The sequence below is a fragment of the Lithobates pipiens genome, unplaced genomic scaffold, assembly GCF_037356315.1.
Source record: "Lithobates pipiens isolate NorthernLeopardFrog02 unplaced genomic scaffold, aLitPip1_a1.2 Scaffold_3, whole genome shotgun sequence".
In the NCBI taxonomy this organism is placed as follows: Eukaryota; Metazoa; Chordata; class Amphibia; order Anura; family Ranidae; genus Lithobates; species Lithobates pipiens.
In genome coordinates, this window is record NW_027507790.1 from 285579864 (window position 1) to 285606680 (window position 26817).

At 42.3% G+C, this 26817-nt stretch overlaps 1 protein-coding gene across 4 annotated transcripts in view; it reads right to left on the reverse strand.

Moving 5' to 3' along the window:
• Positions 1 to 113: 113 nt before the first annotated feature.
• Positions 114 to 26817, reverse strand: part of ARL13B (ARF like GTPase 13B) — a 33618-nt gene continuing 6914 nt past the window's right edge. For 3 of the 4 annotated variants that reach the window (XM_077463270.1, XM_077463269.1, XM_077463268.1), the window contains exons 3-11: positions 26192 to 26262; positions 19898 to 20147; positions 16281 to 16386; positions 14077 to 14279; positions 13532 to 13643; positions 11923 to 12145; positions 9789 to 9905; positions 9073 to 9141; positions 114 to 2544 (exon numbers count right to left, since the gene is read on the reverse strand). In XM_077463270.1, coding sequence (XP_077319396.1) covers positions 2468 to 2544; positions 9073 to 9141; positions 9789 to 9905; positions 11923 to 12145; positions 13532 to 13643; positions 14077 to 14279; positions 16281 to 16386; positions 19898 to 20147; positions 26192 to 26262 — 1228 coding nt within the window. In that variant the 3' untranslated portion in view covers positions 114 to 2467. The remainder of the gene's footprint in view (positions 2545 to 9072; positions 9142 to 9788; positions 9906 to 11922; positions 12146 to 13531; positions 13644 to 14076; positions 14280 to 16280; positions 16387 to 19897; positions 20148 to 26191; positions 26263 to 26817) is intronic. The other variant, XM_077463271.1, reaches the window with a different exon arrangement.

Here is a 26817-nt window from a genome sequence, read left to right on the forward strand (position 1 = left end):
GAGAGTCAAGTAATTACACTGCATGCATCTAAAAATACATTTAATTATTTATTGACTACAGAGCTGCAATAATGTGTCTTTTATACCTGACTAGAGTTAAAAATACACATATAGAAGTTGTATATACATAAATTTATTTTGTGTTCAAAAGGTAACAAGACTGTGATAAATTATATACAATGACCTACATGGTAATATGGAAGGTTATATTAAAACAGTGAATTAAAATGGTGTTGGATGCCAACAAGAGGCTGCATTGAAAGCTCAGTGACTGCAGGGCGCACTAATAAGTGTAGAGAACATTGATCTCCACCTGAGCACAGGGGTCAGCACTGGCTGAGGCTCTTCCAAAATGTGGGCATATAGAGGTCTCTCCAGGGATAGGTTCTGCAGGGTTGGATCTTTAGCGAGAGCGGTTACATTGATCAGGAACAGGAGATGTGGCAACATTGTTTTTTTTTTGTTAGGAGTTATGAATAAATAATGCAAATTCTAAACGGTGTTCATCCCTTGTAAAGCAATCAGCTTGACAACTGTGGTCACTGTAGAGATCAGCTATATTCACAACAAATTAGGCTTCCTATTGGTCAGATCACAGTAAATGCAACTTCTTCTGGGCCCTTTCACCTGGATATACTGTATTTAATTTGTCCATGACCCAACAGAGGATGCATCAATGGGCCAACGTTTATGAACATGAAAAAGGGAATACAATTTAAAAGTTAGTAAAATACTTTAAACAGTGATATTTTTACAGCGTTAAAATAGTCTGCAAACATTTTGCTTCCCAGAATGACAACATTATAAAAAAAACATTTTAAAATCTGTACACATATATTATGAAGTTTAAAAATGATAGAAATGTTTAATACTGAGACAAAATCTGTGTGTTCCATTTCCTGTTATTTAGAATAAAAATTAAAATAAATAGCTACAGGCCATCCATTCTTTGTTTTCTTAACTTGCATTTCAATCATCCCCTTTTGTAGGCAAGAAGTCCAATTTATAAAGAAAGAAAGAGCAGGAAAGCAGTGACAAAATAGTCATTGTTTAAAGAGATGCAGATCTCTCCGTTTTGGGTGGAGCAGAGCAGAGTGTGATCTCCTTCACTGCAGTCAGTGTAGGCAAAACAATCTCATCATACCCTGAAAGCGCTAGGACAGGCCAAGCTTGCTTTTCAAGTGAGCGAATATGGTCATTGGCCTTAGTGAGCTTGCCATTGCTACAGTGACTCCACTAGTGGGCTCAGTACATTGACCTACTGCATTACCTAAACTCCCAGTCTTAGCCCTTGTACACACGGTCAGAGATTCCGACAACCAAATCTGTCGGATTTTGTCTGAAACTGTTGCATACACACGGTCGGACAAAGTTGTTGGAAAATCACATCTTTTAGAACGTGATGACGTTATTCCGTTACGATGGGACTACGTTCAGGCTAGTAGCCAATAGCTTTGATGTAGGAATTTGATCTGAGCATGCGTGGCACTTTGTCCGACCGGAATTCTCTACACATGATCGGAGTATGTCCGATCGGAGCAGTTTGTCAGAAAATATTTCCAGCAAGTTGGAAAATTTGGTCCGACGGAAACAGTCCGATGGAGACCACACACAGTCAGAATATCGGACAAAACGCTCCGATCGGACACATTCCGTCGGAATCTCCGACCGTGTGTACAAGGGCTAAGAATAGATGAGGAACTCACAGCCAGGCCAAGGGTGGGAGGAGAGCTTCCTGCAAGGGTTCCAGACAGCACTGAAGATCCAATGGAAGATTTCACTTTGCCTTAAAGGAGAAGTACAGTCAACGCTCGTTTGGCTGTACTTCTCCTGTGGATCACATGAGTGCAGTTCATTCTGCACTCCTGTAAACCATATTGAACAGACAGTGGGCTGAATCCCGCTGTCGGCTGATGTCACAGAGCCAGTCCAGGCTCGGGAAAGATCGCCACCATACAGTTGAGAACTGCCCACGTGCCTGGACTGGCACCCGGCTCTGAGAGCTTGAGTCTGTTAATCCCTCCCCCTTCACAGCCCAGCGCTCCAGTGAGCACAGGGGGGGGGGGGGGGAGAGCAGAGAGCCGCCAGTCACCAGATCTCTGCTCATGGAGCTCTGAGAACCGAGTGATCGGCGATGTCCCCGCCAGTCTTGGAGCCAGCGGGGGACAGATGCTGCATCCACCTAGGCAAGTATGATTTAAAAAAAAAAAAAAAATTAAAAAAAAATCCCATACTTCTCTTTTAAAGCCAATCCTTTGGTGGTGCAGTTGCTCTTTAAATCTGTATTCGATATCTGGTAGCTCTAAACTGATCACTCGACCCCAATGGCTGGTAAAAGTGTTTCCTAAGCCTGTAGCTCACAATACTTGCCTGATGTTTTTTTTTTTTTTTTAATTAGTGTTCCCAACTAACCATCATCAGTGCAAGGACACAGAGGGGGTGGGGGGGGGGGAGTGGACTGTGCATCTCAAGAAATGACATCATGAGCGTCGCTGTTGGGTCTTTGCCGTATCGTCAGTGGTGGAAGTGGCTTTCCATAAAAATCTATTTCAAAATAAAAATATCAAACACACAAATAGAATTGACTGATTAGTATAGCTGATGGAAAAAAAGACAGGTAAAAATGTGAGCGAAGATGGAAGGGAATGTTCATTAGGCCAGATGCCGGCCCTAGATGAGATGATGAAGAGATGTTAGTTGATACGTGCACTAGAAGTTAGTTAAGTAGCTACATTTTATTTAAATATTGCACGAAAAAGCGGGGTCTTGTTATTGCCATAAAAAACAGATTCATGTATTTAGCTCAGATGAAAAGAAAAAAAAGGAAAATCTGAACAGTAACTATGGGCAACCCAGAAAAGCATTGCACAAGCATTGTTCTTTCCAGATCTCACGAGGACAACTTATGGAAGCGGATATAAAAGCTTGAAGCACATGTTACATGTAAGTGCCATCTTTCAGTCTGTAACTGCCCATTGTTGATATATGTGAGGTTTCTCCCTTACTGTGCAGAAAAACAGCTGTGAAATATCCACTGGCTACCACTCTGCCTGGTTGTCTTGCTGATCCAAAGGCTTTGAAAGGCTTTCATTTCTTTCAAATCTGCTTTTCTCCCTTTGCAGGTCTAACAGAATGTAAACGTTACTGAAACAGGTCAAATGCAGGATAGCTTCAGGTCAAATACACCTGCAATCAATTCTGAATGATGTTAGAAGCATCAAACTGATATAAAAGTATACTGAATTTGCCCATCAAAGTCTGCTAACACTGCATATACTAAAAACAAAGCTGCTAGCAGGTAATGAAGTGAAGGCACTAGAGCTGTACATATGTACAGCAGCTCTCATCTACTGCTGCAGCCCCAATGTTAGGCTTGTCTGTAGAATTGGAGCTTGCCGTCCTTACCTGCCTTAGTGACTGTTTCATTATTAATCAGCTGATGCACTTGCAGTATTCCGATGAGGAAAGTTGCAGCGTCTGTATCTCTGTAGACATGGCTAACCCATGAAATATTTGTTGCAGAGGATGCCTAAAATCTAACTGCTAGTATATTAGTGCAGACTTCTGGAAAAATTAGTAAGCTAATCATACAAGCAGGAAATTACTTTCTGGGGTGTTATGTATACCAACTCGCTGCCATATTGCATTGAATTTTACATAAAATTACAGCACTGCAGATTAAAAAAATGAAAGGTAATTTTTAATAACATTCATTTGCAATAGGATTTGTGTATACTATATCATTTTATTTGCTACCCCCCCCCCCCCCAAACCCCAGTGGAGTTACCCTTTAAAGAAGGTAGCATGGTGATCTGACAGAAAGGGGACACTAGCAATGTTGGGGTGACATCAGCGCAGGCACAGATGCAGTGAACAATCTGACGGGTAGTTGTGCTGGAGGTGCTCTGTGAATTCCCAGATGAAATTTTCATGGCAACAAGGCCTATATATACCATCAGCATCACTCCATATATGTCAATAGGGTACATAGACTGTATCCCAACCCCAGCGCAAGCTATTTTACTTTTATTGCAGGCAGAGGTTAGAAGTAGGTTTTTATTGCTGTGTCCCCACTGTAGGATTTACCATCACCTCCTGTCCCAGTGACAAGTCCATCGTGCTATATCTCTCCAATGGGGACACAGCCTGCAGCAAACACATTTGTGATTAATAAAGTGGGAAAACTATAGAGCCTTTTGAGTAAAAATAAGTTTATCACACCACGCAAACATCTTTGAAATCCTTCAACAAGGATGGTGCACAGCTAAACAGTGATGCTGTGTAAATCCAGTCAGAAAGAAAAGCCAGCACACCAGACATGAACAACCCCAGAAAAGGTTTCCTGAAGCCTCATATGAGAAGAAGAAGAACGCTGACATTTCCAGGGTACAGGAGGCCGTCTTTCATGGCAGAGATGGTAATGGTCATCTGTCTGTAAACCTAATAAAACGAGCCGCCGTGCTCCTCAAACATTGGAGTCTTCTCTTCTGATATACTTGAAGATAAGTGAAGAAAATCCGGCACTCTGGATATATCCATCGGTGGTCTTCATTGTATCAGGAGAAGCAGACGCTTTTCGGTACAAGCCTCGTTCACAGCTGGTGAGAACCGTGAACAAGGCTTGTGCCAAAATGCGTCAGCTCGTCCTTTTTATACTTGTCATGATACAATAAAGACCACAGATTGATATATCCAGAGTTTCGGCTTTTCTTCAGTTATCTTCAAGTTTGCTTGTTTGGAAGTAAGGAGGACATCCTGAGCCTCAGAGCACCTGCATTTTGGGTGTGCCGAAGTTACCAATTATCTGCTATCTGAATATCGTAGTTCAGAGCAGTTTTACTTTGTGTTTTCTTCTGATATAGAAACAAGATATGTCTGTGCTCAAATCCCAATAGCTTGTATAAAATCTATCAGGTGATAAAGGGTGTGACCACATGTGAACACTTGACATTCTTAACCACTTGAGACCCGCGCTATAGCCGAATGATGGCTACAGCGCGGATCTCCTTTTCCGGAACTACGTCTATTGACGTCGTCCTGTGCACAAGCGGCGTGCGCGGCGCGCTCTGTGATCGGCAAGTCTATGAGACTCGCCTGATCACCGATCAGAGCAAGGGGTCGATCCCGACCCCTTATCACGTGATCAGCTGTCAGCCAATGACAGCTGATCATGTGATATAACGGAGCCGGTAATCGGCTATTATTCCTCCTCGCGCTGACAGCGCGAGGAGAAAAAAAAAGAGCCGATCCCAGGCGGCCGTGATCGGGACATCAGTCCCGATCACGGCCAGCCCTGCCAGTGCCCACCTGCCCCCTCATCAATAAAGATGATTAAAAAATAAGTGCCCCCCGTCAGTGCCACCCAGCAGTGCCCACAGTGCCACCCAGCAGTGCCCACAGTGCCACAACAAAGGTGCTGCACCCCAGTGCCACATATCCGTGCCCATCAGTGTCATCTACCAGTGTCCAGCAGTGCCACCCATCAGTGCCCAGCAGTGCCACCTATCAGAGCCCCCTATCAGTGCCCATCAGTCCCATCTATCAGTGGTACCTATCAGTGCCCCTTAGTGCCACCCATCCGTGCCATCTTATCTGTGCCCATCTTTGCCCATCAGTGCCGCCTTATCTGTGCCCATCGGTGCCGCCTTATCTATGCCCATTAGTGCTGCCTTAACTATGCCTATCAGTGCCCACCAATGCAGCCTATCAGTGCCCACTAGTGCAGCCTATCAGTGCCGCCTCATCAGCGCACTTCAATGAAGGAGAAAAATGACCTGTTTGCAAAATTTTATAACAAACTATTAAACATGATTTTTTTTTTTTGCATCTTTTTTTGTTTGTTTAGCAAAAAATAAAACTCCGAGCTGTAATTAAATACCACCAAAAGAAAGCTCTATTTGTGGGAAAAAAATGATAAAAATGTCATTTGGGTACAGTGTTGTATGACCGCGCAATTGTCATTCAAAGTGCATCAGCGCTGAAAGCTGAAAATTGGTCTGGGCAGGAGGGGGGTTTAAGTGCCCAGTAAGCAAGTGGTTAATGAACCCTCTGCACAGTGCTATACACCCTTTCTGGCAAACTTTGCAATGAAAAACAGAGATTTTGAGCTCACACATACTGCCATACATGTTTAACCATAGCCTGTGCATCGGCGGAGCCAGAGTAGGACTGGCCATAAGGCGGATTACTTTGATGCCGTTGGCCAACTTAAAACATGTATTACAATATGTGTCAACTAAACATTCCTGGTTTTCATTGCAAAGTTTGGCAGAAAGGGTATAGTAGTGTACAGAGGGTTCCTTCAGAACATGCAGTGTTAACATGTGGTCACACCCCTTTAGCACCCGATAGATTATATACAGTTGTGCTCATAAGTTTACATACCCTGGCAGAATTTATGATTTCTTGGCCATTTTTCAGAGAATATGAATGATAAAGCATTTCTTTCTTTCAGTCATGGTTAGTGTTTGGCTGAAGCCATTTATTATCAACTGTGTTTACTCTTTTTAAATTATAATAGCAACAGAAATTACCCAAATGACCCTGATCAAAAGTTTACATACCCCAGTTCTTAATACCGTGTATTGCCCCCTTTAACATCAATGACAGCTTGAAGTCTTTTGATGTATTTGTGGATGAGGCTCTTTATCTTCTCAGATGGTAAAGCTGCCCATTACTTGTGGCAAAAATCCTCCAGTTCCTGGAAATTCTTGGGCTGTCTTCCATGAACTGTACATTTGAGATCTCCCCAGAGGGGCTCAATGAGGTCGGGAGACTGAGATGGCCACTCCAGAACCTTCACTTTATTCTGCTGTAGCCAATAACAGGTCGAATTGGCCTTGTGTTTTTGATAATTGTCATGTTGGAATGTCCAAGTACAACCCATGTACAGGAAGCTGCACATGGGACCTACTTGCACATTCCAACATGACAATGATCATAAACACAAGGCCAATTCGACCTGTTATTGGCTACAGCAAATGCTGATGCAAATGCTCCTCCAGTATTTGATCACATTCTGCATTCATCTTGCCATCAATTTTGACCAAATTTCCTGTGCCTTTGTAGCTCACACATCCCCAAAACATCAGTGATCCACCTCCGTGTTTCACAGTAGGGATGGTGGACTTTTCATCATAGGCCTTGTTGACTCCTCTCCAAATGTAGTGTTTATGGTTGTGGCCAAAAAGCTCAATTTTGGTCTCATCACTTAAAATAAAATTGTGCCAGAAGGTTTGAGATTTGTCTCTGTGCTGTTTGGCGTATTGTAAGCGGGACACTTTGTGGCATTTGCGTAGTAATGACTTTCTTCTGGTGACTCGACCATGCAGCCCATCTTTCTTCAAGTGTCCCACCACATGTTTTCAGAGAGTCCTGTATTTCACCTGAAGTTATTGTGTTATTTTGTTTGCATCCTGAACAATTTTCCTGGCAGTTGTGAATGAAATTTTAGTTAGTCTACCTGACCGTGGTTTGTTTTTAACAGAACCCCTAATTTTCCACTTCTTGATTAGAGTTTGAACACTGCTGATTGGCATTCTCAATTCCTTGGATATCTTTTTATATCCCTTTCCTGTTTTATACCGGTCAACTACCTTTTCCCACAGATGCTTTGACAATTCTTTTGCTTTCCTCATGAATCAGAATCCAGAAACCTCAGTGCAGCACTGGATGAAAGATGCTAGGGTCTGTCAGGAGTCCAGAAACTCATTGACCTTTTATACACACACTAATTACAAGCAAACAAGGTGAGGATGGTTAACTTTAATTGCCATTTAACCCCTTTGTGTCAACTTGTGTGCTTGTTATCAGGCCAAAATCACCAGGGTATGTAAACTTTTGATCAGGGTCATTTGGGTTTTCTGTTGCCATTATGATTTAAAGAGAGTAAACACAGTTGATTAATAAATGGCTTCAGCCAAACACTAAACATGAGTGAAATAAATATTTTTGTGTTATTCATATTCTCTGAAAAATAGGCAAGAAATCATAAATTCTGTCAAGGTATGTAAACTTATGAGCACAACTGTACATGTACAAGCTATTGGGATGTGAGCACAGGTATATCTTGTTTCTGTTGCATTGTAGATCAGTGACCGGACCTGAACCTAGTAGCACTCCCCCACTTTGTGTTTGTCTGCCCCATGTTAGCATTGTGTCCACTGCAGGGGCGGACTGACAACTCATGGGGCCCCCGGACAATAGGAGATTATGGGGGCCCCCAGGCAATCAGAGATTATGGGGCCACACAGTAGACACAAACACACACACAGTATACAATCACACGGTATACACAGACATGTTTCTATTGGCTGAGAAGTTACTGGAGAGGTGGGGCAGCTATAATCTCAGGATTTTTAGACCAAAAGGATGTCGGTAAGGGACATTTCAGAGACAGATGTAAAAAAAAAAAAAAAAAAAAAAAAAAAAAAACACAAATTTTTACATACTGTCCCTGGTTTTACTGAGGCTGGCAACCCTGATGGGGCCCCCTAGTGGCATGGGGCCCTCGGGCAGTGCCCGAGTGGCCCAATGGTCAGTCCGCCCCTGGTCCACTGTAGCATTTGCATTGGCAGAGCAGAGCAGGACTGGCCATTAGGATTACTTTAATGCAGTTGGTCAGCTTGAACATGTATTGCAATATGTGTGAACTAAAAACCCCGTGTTTTTCATTGCAAAGTTTGCCAGAATGGGTGTATAGCAGCATGTAGAATGTTCATCCAGAATTTATTTTCTTCTACTATAGGATTTCAATAAACATTTTCTGGATTTTTCAAGTCTAGCGTGCTGCCTTTCCTTTCCGATTATCAATAAAAGCCTAACAAGGGTTCTAACTTCCCTACACCACTCAAAACTGAATAAATAGGTTTGGGCTGGATTGAAAAAAATCTCTTAAATTTATGTTTGCCACTAAATTATAGATGATTAATACTCCACTTGTTAGACCCAATTTCCACATGAAAAGAGCCATGCATGAGACGGGGGTTAATAATGAGACAGTGAGTGCCGTTAATACCAGGGAAAATGGATTTGCATGCGAAGAAGCTGAAGGCGAAGGCTTTGTACAATTACCATTATGATGGGTGTCTCCCAGAGGCTCAAGTTTTGGAAGTCTAGTAACTTTTGGGGTTCCCCAGCCAACTACAGGGAAAACAAAACACAATTTCTCTCAATATAACAAATCAAGGCACCAAAAGATGATCCTTGTGGAAAGTGAACACTTTGAAGGGCTTTTTCACCGTTAAACACAAAAGCAGACCGCGGCTCTACTGGTCTGATACAGCGGTCTGCTTTTGGATGAAAGTAAAAAGGCCCTTTACCCGTAAAATCACATCACATCACATGCAATCTACAACACATTAACAATTATAAGCGATAGCGATCTTTTTATGGTTTAAAACTGCATCTCACCATTTAAAAACGATTTACATACAAATACTGGGGTGTGGTACAATATTACATCATTTACACACAAACTAATAATAAAATAGAGCCAATATCAGGAGATCTCTATACTACAGAAATGTGAAGACATGTCAATATAAAAGCAATTTTTTGAAGTACTGCTTTCACGAGTAAATCAATTAATTCAATCGATTTTAATAATTAAACTTTTCGCCATGGTAGGGCTCAAAGCACGTTCAGAGGTTTTGTCTCAGGTTTTCTGTAATGGATGGAAAATGAGATTCAGGACTTGTAACAAATTCTTCCTGCCGGGTGTCCAGTATATAAAAAACGCATTGTTTTCAGTTCAAAGCATCTTCTGAGCAACTCGAGCCTCTACTTACCAGGTAACTGTGGGGGAGGAGTAGCTGGGCTCTTTGTCTCTGCCTCTTGGGGGCCAAGAGGTTCTATTCTGTTATTTCTTTTTAACTTTAGTTTCTTCAGCTTCTTTTTTGCATTATCTAAAAAAATAAATAAAAAAACATAGATATGTTCATATTAAAAAGGTTAGTTGACTTAAACGTGATATTTGAGTTTTTAGTTGATGTTGAGGATTAATATTTCTAATATCACTTGGGAACTTTAGTGTTGAGTTCCCTGCACAGCTGCTAAGGCCAATAAGTAGGGGGCCTGAACACCCAAAATGGCATTTTTTTCCCCCATTTTACTTCATATCACAGAGAACAACAGAAAGAAAAAAACAAACAAACACACAAGAAGTTGGAAATGACCAAAATATTTAAGACAATTAGGAACACAGCCAGCAGGGAGTACAGAAAGTGGATTTTGTGAAAGCAGTGTCTTAGCCCCTGTACACACGGTCGGAGATTTCCGCAACCAAATCCGTCGGAGTTTGCCCGTCGGATTTTGTCCGAAACTGTTGCATACACACGGTCGGGCCAAGTTGGCGAAAAATCCGATCATTCAGAACGTGATGACGTAATTTCGTTACGATGGGACTACGTTCAGGCTAGTAGCCAATAGCTTTGATGTAGGAATTTGATCTGAGCATGCGTGGCACTTGGTCCGATCAAAATTCTCTACACATGATCGGATTAGGTCCGACCGGCCCAGTTGGTCGGGAAATATTTCCAACATGTTGGAAAATTGGGTCCGACGGAGATTCGGACGGAATCAATCCGATGCATACCACACACAGTCGGATTATCTGACAACGCGGTCCGATAAGACGCATTTTCCGACGGATTCTCCGAGCGTGTGTACGCGGCATTACAGTGGTCACCAAATGGCGGATGCGCCTGTCTAGACTGTCACCCCTCCAGCCTACAGTACTGGATCTCCACTGCCGAGCAGTCATTGGTTGCAATCACGTGTGTGCCCGCCCCCTGCAGCAAGCTTCTCCACCCAGCTCCCGCCCCCTGCAACTCACTTCTTCTAAAGATCCCAACCCAGCAGCACAGTGGTGTAGTGGGTGGCACTTTCACGTAGCAGCAATAGGGTCGCTGGTTCAAATCCCGACCACGACACCATCTGCCTGGAGTTTGCATGTTCTCCCTGTGCTGGTAGGTTAATTAGACCTTGTCTAAAAAAAATTGGCCTTAATATGTGTGCATGTGTATGTCAATGTTGTATGCGTTTGTAAGCGTGTCAGGACCTTACGGGGTAAAGGACCACACAAAGCCACAGATGGACTCTGGTGGCAATAAAGCGCCCTGAAGCGATTCAGTTCGCATAGGTAGCGCTATACAAGTCACTCATTCATTCAACCCCTGCCTGCCTGACTAAAGACAAATGTTCATCAGGTACAAGTACACTGTTCACTTTGATGAGCTCTACTATTCTACAGGTTTAAAAGGGCGCTCTAATGGGCACACCCGATTGTAAGGGGGGCACTCTGATGGGCACAGCCGGTTGTAAGGGGGGCACTCCGATGGGCACACCCGATATATTTTTGATAAACAATGACTATAATCTTAATAATAGCACAAACATGAGATTTGGACCTCATCTGAAAGAAAATTACAGCGATTGGACCTGCTTGAATTTGAATTCATTACCCCTGCTCTAACAGATGCAAAGACCAGAGAGTGTGACAAATTATCAGCCAAACAGTTGATTGTAAACACACATGGCTCCCCCCCCCCCAAGTGTGAACATGATTTGTGAAGTTCAGTTGAACATGGAACATTTATCTAATAGTAAATGTCCTTCAGTTATAGTAGCGTTATGCAAAATATTCATTTTAGTGTCTGCAGATACTGCTTGACTTCATCACAAGAACAAGCACAGAGATAAGACGGTAATATGCCGGTGTTGCTTTGCCAGCTGAATGCTGCCCACTGGCGGTGATCAATAGCTAAGAATCTGTACTTGAGTTCCAGACACCGGATTGTGACCACAGCTGACAATGGCAAAACAGCAGGCCATGTACTGATCTCCAGACAGAGACACACATGAAGAAGATACACAAATACACAATATTTCTGCATACAAAGCAGCTGGTTTCCAAGAGAGTACCTGTCTCTCTCTTCTCATCCTGCTCCAGCTTCTGGCTTAAAGCATCTTTGTACGAGTCCATTAAACCTTCATCTTGCGATGTTGGGCTGCTGTCAGCGCCCTCGCTCTCCGACTCTGCCTCCTCTTGATCAACCTTTGATTCCAGGGCAATTTCAGCACCAATTTTTCCATTCTGAGTTTTTTGTTTCTTTTTTTCCTTTTCTTTCTTGATTTTTTCTTCATTCTAACAAAGCAAAAAAAAAAAAAGGAGAGTGAACCAGTGGGTAGTTTTCTAGCACTAGAGAATTTCTGGACTTGGAGGGTCAGATAATGAAAAGTAATTTATTATAGATATTGACCATTATGAAGTTCAGCAGAGACAAAGAAGCTAATTGCACTATAGTAACAATCATCCATCAATTCTCACTGGTTTGATAATAGTAGATCGTTCGTGAATTCAAAAATTCAATAGGCAATGTAAATCAGGGATCCTGAAACTACGGCCCTCCAGCTGTTGCGGAACTACACATCCCATGATGCATTGTAAAACTCTGACATTCACAGACATGACTAGGCATGATGGGAATTGTAGTTCCTGAACAACTGGATGACCGTAGTTTGAAGACCCCTGATGTAAATGATGGGACTTACCGCAGGCCTTGTATTTCTTGGAAAGTTATACTTTATTTTTTCATTGCTACACATCAGCACAAAATATTGTAGAAAGAAAAAAATTCTTGTTGGGAAAGGTGGTTAGTAAAAATAGTTACTTTACCCACTGCTTCCGTACTACAGGGGGTGACATTATCATCCTTTCAGAAAGATCCTCAGCAGTATCCAAAGTCTCCGGAGGAGACAGTCCCGTCTTGTAGCTAGAGTCCGGGTGCTCAGCAATGTCCGGGATCTTACAGAAAGGATGGCAAGGTCACATTTTTCTACACTGTTTTGGAATAGGGGAAATAGCAGTGAGGAGGGGAAAATAGCAGTGAGAATAAAAGTAGACGTTACATTTGTGGAGCATGGTCTGCTCAATTATAATCTTTCAGGGGGGGGGGGGGGGATAGAAAGGCAGCTTGAGATCACCTGTTTCTGTGAAAAGAAAAGCTCTCTATCAGAACAGTATGCAGACCAGGTCCAGTCCTTGCTGACATACTTCTTATGGGTTAATAAGTTGAAATTAAACCTGCAGGGTAAGCAGGACAGCCAAACAACTAGCAATTCTAGGAGGAGAGGTCAGCAATGACAGCTTGCATGTTTCTCATATATGTTTTCTTTAACAGTGTCTGGTTAAAAGAGTGCCTTTGATGATTAAAAGGAAAAAACATTTGACTGAATTTATTTCAACATTGCTGTTTTGAGGATCGCAAAAGCCAGCTGATTACAGAGTTCAACAGCTCAAGCTGAAAGGAACACATACAGCTGAATTAGAGCTGTGTCTTTCCCATCAAGGGCTCTGTATGAAGATTCAATTGGAGAAAAAAAAAAGACCCAAAAAGGCAAAAAGCTTCTGCAGTTCTCTTTTTTTTTTTTATTTTTTTTTTTAAGAAAGACAGACTGACTTGAGACCACTGTGCCCCGTCTGTGGGTAACCTTACAGCGTATCTTTTTTTTCTTTTTTTAATGACAATACCTCCTTAATAACAGCAGTTATGGGTTGGAATGGGTTGACCATAGGAACAGATGTGTCTTCTTCCGTAAGTTTTCGCCCCTCCCGCTCCGCTTCTTCTCGCTCCCTCTCTTCTCTAGAAATAGGAGCATTAAATACATCTTGTATTAATCAATTGTAGAAATAATTAGCTTTCTGCCTAAGCCACATCTCTATTAACTATGAATGTACAAAATATAACTGGATACTAATATTTAAAAGGGAAAGTTGATCCAGGGAATATCCGATTGCCTCTTCGGATTGGGAAAGATACGGGTAATTATCGTATGATTGCTTTGAAATTGGTATTATTCATCTTATTTTCAAATTGTGTGTATTTAGCTTTAGTGTGCAGAGGTGTGTTTGAATGGAAGAATGTGTGATGATTGGCTGTAGGTTTTTTCAAAGTGTATCTCAATAGGTTGATACTGGCTGGCCTTTTTCGGAGGCTTGTCAGGGTGCTGTGTGTATGTTTAGGTTGTAGTTGGGTTTCTCCATGTAAAGGGATTATAGCTGCACTCCGCCATTACCGTTCCTCCCTCAGTCTTTTCACCCTCTCAGCAATCTTCTGTTTATCTTGCTCCTCCTGGGCCTTCTGCTCTGCTGTTTCTCTCTGAATGCGCTCATGTAATGCTTCAAAGTCCTTTGCTATGACTCCTAATAACCAGTTCAGCCCTTTCCTAATGTGAGTATCGATTTTCTTCCCATAGCCGAGGGCTGCAGAACATGGCTCCTAAAAAGGGATACAAAAGGTCATCATTTATGTGTATTAGAAAATGCAATGAAAGCGTCGAGAGCCAAAAAACGTGTGACGTTCCAATGGAAGATTATACTAAAACTGACCCTGAAAGAAGGGTGAGCTGTGTACAGACGGAGCGTAGATTGAGGATATACAGTAGTCCTGATGCCAGCCCAATAAAAAAATAATCATTGTAGTGATTGGCTGTTGTCTATTTTTCCAGACATTGGAATACAAGTTCCCTAGCTTGATGACAGCCAGAGAACTAACCTTTACACAATGACAAGTCAGCAGCACCACCCCTAATATTTCTCTTAGAGCAGATTTTTGATAAAGTGGCACTAAAGACTTTTACTTTTTACTAAAAACAAGAGACAAATGTAGCAATTAGTGATAAAAGAACTATTGTCCAAACTGTTTAAAGTCACATACTAGTACCCTGCATGAAGACACAGGAGGGAGCAAAGTGCCTATTGCATTAATAAAATCGCCAAATTCAGAATCACAAGATACAAACTTGTCAATTCATAATCCCAGCACAGGCGATGTGCAGAAATGCTGAGGTTGAAAAGCCGACGTGTTGACAAGCCCCCTTCCTCAGAACTATACATACTTACTAGTAGTACCCATTTACAGATTCATCCTCTCTTCTATTCCTTGCAGCTTAGAATGACTTCTAACCAGGGACAATCCTCCCCAATCCTCTGACAAGCCACCAAATGTCCCATCAGCCCTTGCGCTATCACACTTGCATAGCCACAACCCCCCCCTCCCCCTCTTTTTTTTTTTTTTGTAGAATGCGGTCATGCACAATCAGCCTGAGAAGATGACAGAGACCATTCCCCTCTGCTCTGTCTTCCCAGAAAGTGATTGACAGCTGATCGATCCAAAGACAGCTATCAATCGCTTCCTGGAGAGGAATAGAGATGTGTCTTCTGAACATTTATATCTGAGGCTGCCTGCGCATGCTCATGCCAAGATGTAGGCCCACCCTGGGAACACCTACAATAGGGTGGCTCTATAGGGCACCAAGAGAGAAAGTGCGGCAGCCGTCAGAGAATGCCACTGATCTAGCTGAAGGGCAATGTTACAGACAGGAAGAGAGGTACGAAGTACATTTAATCTTCAAGATTGGGATTTGAAAAAAAATAAACAAATAAAAAAGGGGGGGGGGATTTAATATCACTTCAATAAAATGATCAAAGGCAACCTGCTGCGTATTTTAAGCAATAATTAAAATGTACCCCAAATATTCCATTATTTGTATTTTTTTGTTACATAATCATCTGTAAGTTCTCCCTGTAGTGATCATCTGTATATTAGGGAATGTAAAAAACAAACAATTTCAAATTCAGACACAGGAAGAGGCTGAAAGAGGAAAAACTGCTGCTGCACTCGTTTTATAGAACCCCCAGTGCTCCGGGAATCATGTGCCGGGGTGAACCATACATTTATTTGTAAAAGAGATGATACAAGTTTAATGTCTCTTTTGCGTTTTAGACATTTTTAAAGTGAAATTTACCCAAAACTATCATTTTCATATCTTGTGTCTGAAAGCACCTCCCTAGTCCTTTCTCCAGAGATAAACATGAACTCTCAGCAATCCATCTGCTCAGGCGTGTTTGAAACCTGCACGTGCAGAGCCCGCCAGGAAGTCAGCACTGCACAATCACAGTCAGTGAGAAACGTCCTGATCTCTGCAGCCGTGGAACAGGACAATGTCTCACTGCTTGTGATTAGCGCTCTGCAGTGCTCACTTCCTGGCGGGCTCTGCACGTGCAGTTTGCGAACACACCTGAGCTCATCCTTAATTATTCCTCTATCTGGACTGAGAGACACCTTGGACCTCTGAATGGTGCTCTCATATCCAACCACCTTCTGGCATATATGGCTGGATTTTCACACTGAAAATAATTTAGCTTAAAAAGACATGCAGACCATCATCAGGCAGAGAGCGCCGCAGATATATACACATAGGAGATGACGGTTACTCACAATTTGACACAGACACTTGTGCTCGTTGACCAGCTTCTCCAGTGAAAGATATTCAATGATATCAGCTTCTGCCATGGCCCCCTCACGGTCCTGTTTATTTGCCAAGCTGTATTGTCAAAAGGAAAGAAATGTAATGTGTGTACAAAGTTATGGGTCTTCATCCACCATAGCAATAGTCTGCTATGTTTGTCTGCTGGAAATACTTTTTTTTTTGTATAAGTTGCATATTTTGGCCCACAGTAATGATAGTGTTTAAAGTGATTGTAAACCCTCACAAACCACTTTCACCTACAGGTAAGCCTAGATTAAGACTTACCTGTAGGGCCAAGAAATATCTCCTAAACCTACACAGTTTAGGAGATATTTGCCAAAAGACAGGCACCGATGTCTACGGCGCATGCGCACTGAGCGGCGGCTCCCGTGCGCATGTGCAGGAGTGACGTCATCGCGGCTCCGCCGAATGACAGCGCCAGAGCAGCGAGACCCACTGAGAAGATGGAGGCTCCGTACACAAGGGGACAGGGGTGACTTCGCTGGCTCTTGTGTCAGGTAAGTGACACATAATGGACTACTATGCGATGCGATGCGATGCGATGCATAGTAGTCCGTTATGCTTTACCTTTGCAGGGAAACAAAGAGGAAGTAACACCCATCAGGGTTTACTTCCTCTTTAAAGAACCAATGGTTTCCCCCATCCAATCTCATTCTTTCTTGCCGTAGAAAACAATAAAACAAAACAAGGCGTATACAACTGATTCCGGCATTTTTAAAATCCAGCCAATGAAATCTGAGCACTCTATGTATATAAAGCGGCAGAGAATGTAGAGGAATAATTGAAGGAAGTGGTGGTGACTCCAGTCGTGGAAACTTTCAGTCATATTTTGAGCGTAGTGAGTTCTTTAAAAAGGAGTAGCAGGGCCAAAGTTCTTTTGCCCCAACTTCTCCTGTGGGTCACAGGAGTGTACTTTGGTCTGCACTTCTGTGACCCATTTTCAGCTGACAGCGGGCTAAAGTCACTCAGCTGATAAAGGCTCTGGAGGGAGCCTGACTTTATTGTCAGGAGCCACTCAGATGTCTGGAACAGCAGCTGGCTCACCCTCTCTGCGAGCCACTGGGAAACTGAGCCAGACGCTCCCGCCCCCCCACAGCCCAGTGCTGGCTGGAAGGGCACAGCAGAGAGCCAAAGACTGACCGTCATCCCTCTCTGCTCAGAACGGAGGGGAGAACTGAGTGTTCTGCTGTGTTTGATCACTCAGTTCTCAGTCTAGAGGCGGCAGGGGACAGATGCAGCAGCCATCTAGGTGAGTATGACTGTTTGTTTTTAATTTTCGATTCCTGAACTTCTCATTTAACCGCTTCCCGACCGGCTCACGCAGATATACTGCGGCATATGCACAGGCAGAATCACGTACTTGTACGTTGCCCTTTAAGAGGCGGGTTGTGGGCGTGCGCACCCGCTGGGAGCTTCGTGAGCGATATCGGGGGTCCGGCGGACTCTGTGTGCAGGGGGATACCTGTGATAGTCTCAAAGAGAGGAAGAACAGGGAAATGCTAATGTAAACAAGCATTTCCCGTTCTGCCTAGTGACAGTGTCACTGATCACCACTCCCTGTAATCAGGAGCGGTGATCAGTGTTGTGTCACACACAGCCCCCCTCAGTTAGAATCACTCCCTAGGACACACTTAACCCCTACAGAGCCACCTAGTGGTTAACCCCTTCACTGCTAGTCACATTTACAGAGTAATCAATGCATTTTTAATTGCACCGATCGCTGTATAAATATGAATGGTCCCAAAGTCACGCCAAAAGTGTCCGATCCGTCTGTCATAATGTCGCAGTCACGATAAGAAATTACTGATCGCTGCCATTACTAATAAAAAAAAAATATATATTATATATATATATATATATATTAATAAAAATAGCATAAAACTATCCCCTATTTTGTAAATGCTATAACTTTTGCGCAAACCAAACACTTATTGCGATTTTTTTTTTTTTAACCAAAAATATGTAGAATACGTAGCAGCCTAAACTGAGGAAGAAAAAAAATGTATATATTTTTTTGGGGATATTTATTATAGCAAAAAGTAAAAAAAAATAATGCTTTTTTTCAGAATTGACGCTATTTGTTTATAGCGCAAAAAATAAAAACTACAAATGTGATCAAATACCACCAAAAGAAAGCTCTATTTGTGGGGGAAATAAAAGGACATCAACTTTGTTTGGGAGCCACGCCGCACGACCGCGCAATTGTCAGTTAAAGGGACGCAGCGCTGAATCGCAAAAAGTACTCAGGTCTTTGGCCAGCCTAATGGTCCAGGGCTTAAAGTGGTTGTAAACCCTTACAAACCAATTTGACCTACAGGTAAGCCTAGATTAAGGCCTAGATTAAGGCTTACCTGTAGGTCCAAGAAATATCTCCTAAACCTACACGGTTTAGGAGATATTTGCCGAAAGACAGGCACCGCTGTCTATGGCGCGCAGGCGCACTGAGCGCGCCGCAGTTAACGGCGATATGCTGGGAGTGGGGGTGCGCAGGAGTGACATCATCGTGGCTACGACGAATGACAGCGCCGGAGCAGCGAGACCCACCAAGAAGATGGATGCTCCAGACTACAGGGGACAGCGGTGACTTCGCTGGCTCCTGTGTCAGGTAAGTGACACATAATGGACTACTATGTGATGCGATGCGATGCGATGCATAGTAGTCCATTATGCTTTACCTTTGCAGGGAATGAAAGAGGAAGTAAACTCATCAGGGTTTACTTCCTCTTGAAGTGGTTAAGGATTCATTCCTTCCAAAACTGAGATCTCAGCATTTGCTAGATACTGGATATTAAAGAGGAAGTAAACCCTGATGAGTTTACTTCCTCTTTCATTCCCTGCAAAGGCAAAGCATAATGGACTACTATGCATCGCATCGCATCACATAGTAGCCCATTATGTGTCACTTACCTGACACTGGAGCCAGCGAAGTCGCCGCTGTCCCCTGTAGTCCGCCACATCCATCTTCTTGGTGGGGTCTCGCAGCTCCGCCACTGTCATTCGGCGAAGCCGCGATGACGTCACTCCCGCGCATGCGCACGGGAGCCGACACGCGCGGCAGCTCCGTCGTTGAGAATGCCACGCTCAGTGTGCCTGCACGCCGCTGTCTACGGTGCATGCACCGTAGACAGCGGTGCCCGTTTTCGGGCAAATATCTCCTAAACCATATAGGTTTAGGAGATATTTCTTGGACCTACAGGTAAGCCTTAATCTAGGCTTACCTGTAGGTCAAAGTGGTTTGTAAGGGTTTACAACCACTTTAAAGCCATGTGACAATTTCATCTCTCTGGGAATTTGTTGGTGAGATCCCTGTGTTGGGTTCTCCAGTATGAACAATGCTGTAGTCACTATGAGAGAATCCCATCAATGTTGCTGTTTTTTTTCTCTTTAATATGCAGTTTAATGAATAATGCAACATGAATAGATGGAACACCCAAACCTGCAAGCAAGGAGTGCGGCAAAGTCAGAAACGATCAGATCCCCTCACTGGGAGCCAATAAGTGACTCTGCCCACCAGACTCCGCCTATAACCGTAACAACAGCAACTTTAATCGGTGGCCTTACTTACACCAACACTGGTTTCCCAGCGATCCTGGGGTGGCGCAGAACTTCAGCGACTGTCTCCTTCGTTTCCTCCATTCTGTCCACATCACTGGAATCAATAACAAACACCACTCCATAGGACTCGGCATAGTAGTTCTTCCAGATACCTCGGATCTGCTTCCCACCGCCCAGGTCAAATATCGTGATGTCAAACCTCCCCTGCTTAATGTCCGCTTTGGAGAATCCTACTGTCGGAGCCACATCTTCTGGAGATTCTGTAACAAAAAGAGTCAAAAGGGTTGGGGGGGGGGGGGGGGGTCATTCGTTACAACTGGAGAACAGAAAATGACAACTGAGCTGAGGGTGTGAGAATCATTTCTAAAGTCTGTAAACAAAAGACCCACATTGGCCCCAAACATACCACAAACCGGATACTGCACATACAATCAAATTCAATCATAGTCACCATCAATGCAATGTGAGATTATTGGTTATAACGGAAATCTGTTCTTTAGAATTACATTTTTTTATTTTTTGGAAAAATTTTGTTTAAACAGCTAGTCCACCCCCTAAAGTGATATTTCGGTTTAGTAGTAAGAGGCACCCTCTTCAAAAGTAAGAAGATATCCACTCTCGCTCATCACATAATCTGATAACATTTCCTTTAGATCCATCAAAAACTATGTAGCACAAGGCCTCCTACTTCAACGTGATTGGTTAGATTAGGTAGATGTTCATATTATATTGGTAAACTGGTTAAAGTTGATTGTACGGACAGATTGTAACTTGTATGGTCACTCTTAGTTGTCACCAGAACAGGATTCTCATTGGAACATTTCCTCTTGCCTCGATTTCTCTCATTACATCTCAATGGATGTCTCAGCCCTTTCCGTACTAGAGACAACAGTTACCAGAGCCAACAGTAAAGGTGAATCTCCCAGATATTACCAGCTTTCCCATGCCTTCCGCATTCAGTGAACCCAATTATTGAACAATCCACCCTGGAAACGGTACTTCACTCTTATTGTTCGGAGAAACCCACCTCTAGATTGTACTCCCATTTTATCTCCGTTTCTCTCTCGGTATTGGAGGGCCTTTGGGCTAGATGGCTGCGTGATGTACCTGATCTACACAATGATGACTGGGACGATGTGCGGGACTTCCCTTTCTGATCATTGGTCTCCCCGAGAGACGGCTTGATTTAATCTGAATTGGTGCACCAAACCTAGTTCACCCTCTACAGACTTCACAAGATGAATCCCGCGTGTCCCTCTGAGTACTGGCGGTGTGGCCCCAGGGGACTTCTCATACATTTTCTGGACCTGGCCACTCCCTGCTGGATTCTGGGAAGAGGTAATGACCTTGTTGAACTCCATTATTTCCACCCCCTTGCAGCCCTCGATGTCTGTATGCCTGCTGGGTCTGGTGGAGGATCTTCTTCCTACAGTGGCCGTTAGACTGCTTTGGAAAAAAAAAAAATATATATATACCCCTTCTACACTTTCATTTTGGAAACAACTGATTAATAACAGCTTACCACGATATAAGGACACCTACACCAATGGGGGATGTCCCCGCAAATATGATAAGGTCTGGGCTAAGTGGTTGGCTAAGCCCTCAACAGCCTCCACATTTCCACAAGTCCCCCGAGTACGGTACCAATATATCCACTTTCATATGGACTAGGGCTGCAACTAACGATTATTTTCATAATCGATTAGTTGGCTGATTATTGTTTTGATTAATTGATTAATCGGTTAATAACCTTTAAAAAAAATAATAAATAAAAAGTGGGTCACGTTGACTTTCATTTTCAACCACAGTGATGGGAAAATTTGGAAATAATAGAAAACTTCTTAGTTAAAGGAATTTTCAGACAGTGGATGTGGTTTTCGTTCAGAAATTACATTCATGTTAAAAACAAGTGAAAATTTCAAACAAAATTCTTTCATTCAGCGAATGTACAAAGATTTTTCGTTGGAATATTCTCACCTGAAAATGGATCGGTGTGGTCAGCATAAGGCTCGGTACACACCTACGCAGTTTGCTTTTGATCTGTTTCTGCAGTGCTTTTTGCTGTGCGTTTTGATTTTTGCTCACGTGATTTTACTGCAAATACTTTTGTATTTTTGCATTTTTTCGGGCAGATTAAAAAACACAAATTGATGCAAAAACGCATTACACGCTTTTCTGCAGCTTCTCCATTGAAGTATATTGAACCAATAAAGCACCATTTTGCGTGTAAAAGTCCCGCCCCTTTCAGATGTGAACGTGTCCCATAGGAAACCATGGAAATGAACTGTAGTGCATTTCTGCAAAAAGTACCAATAAACACAGAGATGTGAACCGGGTCTAAGACGTTTAGTAACATAACGGGGTTAAAAAAACTAAAATTAGCCCTTTATAGTAGAAAAAAAAAAAAAAATCAGATAATCACTACTGGAAGGGGTTAATTTTTTTACTGTAGAACAGTGAAAGTAATATTTACAGTAGCGATTATTTGCTCTTTTTGTACTATAAAGGGCTCATTTTATTTATTTTTTAACCCCATTATGTTAATTTCATAATCGATTAGTTGTTTCAGCCCTAATATGGACTATATAATACTGTTGCCATCATGCTATGTTAACCACTTGCCGACCGCCGCACGACGATGTACGTCCATTTTTTGAAGAGGGATATCTCGGTAACGGGAGCAGCTGCTGCCACAACCGAGATATCCATCTCTTCAGGCGGCGGTCGGCTGTACGATAACAGTGGTCTCCGCGGCGGATTCGCCGCGAGATCACCGCTATCGGCGGCAGGAGAGGTGCCACCCCCCCTCCCGCCGCCCTCCCGCACCTTCCGCCGCTTACCGGAGCCGTCGGTAGCGGCGGAGGCGATCGGGTCCTTCAGTCAGCTGGGCATAGAGACAAGTGAGGCTAAGATGGCCCCCACTCGTCTCTATACCATAGGAGGGCGGAAGCGACGTCAAAACGTCACTTCCGCCCATACCTCTTAAAGCTATATTTTTTTTTTTAAATGTCAGATTTTTTTTTTTTTTTTTTTTTTTGCATTTTAGCCCAAATATGAGATCTGAGGACCTTTTGACCCCAGATCTCATATTTAAGAGGACCTGTCATGCTTTTTTCTATTACAAGGGATGTTTACATTCCTTGTAATAGGAATAAAAGTGATCCATTTTATTTATTTTTTTTAAAAAGTGTAAAAATAAATAAAATAAATTAAAATAAATAAGAAAAAAAAATAATAATTTTTAAAAACACCCCGTTACGACGAGCTTGCGCACAGAAGCGAGCGCATACGTGAGTAGCGCCCGCATATGAAAACGGTGGTCAAACCACATGTGAGGTATCGCCGCGATCGGTAGAGCGAGAGCAATAATTCTAGCCCTAGACCTCCTCTGTAACGCAAAAAATGCAACCTGTAGAATTTTTTAAATGTCGCTTATGGAGATTTTTGAGGCTAAAAGTTTGACGCCATTTCACGAGCGGGCGCAATTTTGAAGCGTAACATGTTGGGTATCAATTTACTCGGCATACCATTATCTTTCACAGTATAAAAAAAAATTGGGCTAATTTTACTGTTGTCTTATTTTTTTATTCAAAAAAGTGAATTTTTTCCAAAAAAAGTGCGCTTCTAAGACCGCTGCGCAAATACGGTGTGAAAAAAAGTATTTCAATGACCGCCATTTTATTCTCTAGGGTGTTAGAAAAAAAACAATATAAAATGTTTGGGGGTTCTAAGTAATTTTCTAGCAAAAAAAACTGTTTTAAACATGGAAACACCAAGTCCGAAAAAGAGGCCTGGTCCTTAAGTGGTTAATATTGCATTGTTATTTTCGATCTGCCTAATTCTGTTATTGTGGTAACTGGAAGGAATCATACCATTGTTATAACCATTGTCACCCTCTTATAATCAATCGATATCTATCTGTCATGACAACAGAAATTTGACCCTGTGAGGGTTTCAATGATGTACTCATACCTTGCCCAACATGTACGGTGTTATGATGTTTAAAAAAAAAAAAAAACGGATTTCTTGAAATAAATAAAAACAATAATAAAACAGTTTTTTTTAAAGTGATTATCCCCAGCAGGTACACGGACAACAATATGCATATGGAGGTGGCCATATCTGTATTGGGGAAATTCTGAACATGGCTTCAATCGGTAGAAGAGTCTGGCAGCGGTTATGATCTTCCTCCCTGCAAGCTACTCATACGGATGTTGTTGGTTCTAAATAAGATTCTCTTTATCATTAGCACCTCATTGCATCCTGAAAAAGCGCATATGTGAAACGCGTTGAGATGTGCCCCTCCCACTCCTCATCAGCACAGTATTATTTTATCTGTATCCTTCTATCTATAATACACCGATATTGAATATTGTGTTATATGCTGACTGCTTTTCATAGCATTATATGTGAAAATCATTAATAAGGAGCTGGAGAAGCGGCGGACTTATAATGTGTTTAATTCATATGACTCATATGTGTTGCGCCATACACTGTATTGTTCAGGCGGCGGCATTACCCACTTATGCCAAGTGGTTTTAAATGGGCCATTTTTGTATGCACTCAATATTTTTTTTAACCATAAAAGGTTATATCATTGCAGGAGCGGCAGGGACTGGTCCTGCACTTGGAGGATCGGCAGATTAGGTAAAGTATATCTCTGCTTTGCAATCCCCTAGACAGAAATGAACAGCTAACCCATACGGTGTTGGCACAGCCCCGCTGCATGGGAAAATAAAAATTCTTCTTTAAGGCTACATAAACATAAGCAAGCGATTTCTGAAAATTCACAGAGTTTAGAGGGTTATATAAACGGGTTTGACTGGTTGTTATTAGGGGTATGTCATATGCTAATCAGCTTTTTGGCATAAATGACCAATATTATTATTATACAGAATTTTTATAGCGCTATACCATGAGGTCAGACAACAATTACAATATATTTCAATGCAGGACGAATCAGAGGGCCCCGCTCGTTAGAGCTTACAGTCGAAGAGCTATAAATTTATCCTGAAAAATGTAAACAATTTAGCACTTCCCTCTTCGCTGTTGAATTGCCATGTATATTTGTTCAATAAACTCCGATTATATTTCCATTGCACAAATACAGTGGTATGAATTTCTCTACAACAATTGTTTGTTACATACTCTGCTCTTGCTTAGCAGTGCTTATGGTTTACTCTTCTGTACTTGTATGGGACCAAAGGCTGAAAACACTATTAAAAAATGTAATAATAATAATAATAATAATAATAATAATATAATAAAAACACGCAGACTAAAGATATGGATAAAAATGGCCGTGGTCCGTTATTATTGGCTTAAAATAATACCAATTAAACAATATATTTCTGACCATACCAGAACTATAATAGTTCAGCTATCAAAGCTCAAACTATATATACAATATTAAACTTACAAGCAGTTCAGCCATTAAAGCCCGAACTGTATATAAATAAATATATCAACTACCCCTTTAAAGTGGATGTAAACCCTTACAACCAACTTTGACCTACAGGTAAGCCTAGATTAAGGCTTACCTGTAGATCCAAGAAATATCTCCTAAACCTACACGGTTTAGGAGATATTTGCCGAAAGACAGGCACCGCTGTCTACGGCGCATGCGCCATAGACAGCGGCACGTAGGCGCACTGAGCGCACCGCGGTCAATGGCGATTATGCCGCGAGTGGCGGCTCCCGTGCACATGCGCGGGAGTGACGTCATCGCGGCTTCGCCGAATGACAGCGGCGGAGCAGCGAGACCCACCAAGAAGATGGATGCACCGGACTACAGGGGACAGCGGTGACTTCGCTGGCTCCTGTGTCAGGTAAGTGACACATAATGGACTACTATGTGATGCGATGCGATGCGATGTATAGTAGTTCATTATGCTTTACCTTTGCAGGGAATGAAAGAGGAAGTAACACCCATCAGGGTTTACTTCTCTTTAAGGCAGACATAACCAACTACACAATATAAACTACACCAGCCACATAACAAGAACCACAACAAAGGGGGGGGGGGTGTTTCTCCTTGAAGCGCTGCCATTGAAGTGATTGTCTGTTATTTTTTCTTCTTTCCTATATTTTCTTCTAGTCACCTGACCTTTTTTTATTTTTTATTTAACTTGACAATTATAAATAAAGTTTATTAACAGTTAAATAATTATTAACCCTTTCTTTGTTTTAGTCCCTGGTCCCATAGGCAGGGGTTGCTATTTAGCTCCTCCAGTGCTCAGTGATACGGTGGGACAGAGAAGGACAAATGTCCCCTGATTAGGCTTGGACCACGACTGTCACTCACCTCCCTGGATGCCTTTCACAGTGGCGGTCTTGCCGGCGTTGTCTAGCCCCACCATGACCAGAGTCACCTTCCTGCAAGTCACAAAACAAAATGGTTTAGACGAATCAACGAACAGCAGAAATTTGATAAAAAAAAAAAAAAAAAAAAAAAAAGGAACCAGTATTTCTGTGCGTCTTTACATCTTGTTAAGGTATCTCAGGATATGAAAAGTTACGGCCAAGTTGGCGGAGTTCCTAAAAACTGATTGGCTGTGAAAGGTCATATGAAGTTTAATGTAACAGTTCTTACCAAGACCTTTCATATACAGGAGATGAGCTGTGGATTTAACCCTAAACATTTCTCATGAGAGTGACGGAACCTATACATAGCAATATATTATTTCCCCACATCAAAGTACTAAGTGGGCTTCCTACCTTACCCTTACTTCAAGACCAGGCTTTTTTTTTTCTGACATTTTGTTGTTTACAAGTAAAAATCTAAATCTGTATTTTTTTTGCTAGAAAAAAAAAAAAAAAAAAAAATCAGAAACCAACAATGGCCACTCTCTACGCTGTGCTGACAGCTTTGCAGAAGTGAGTTTTAAAAAGCCAAGAACTAGAGCTGCATGATTAATCATTCAAAAATTA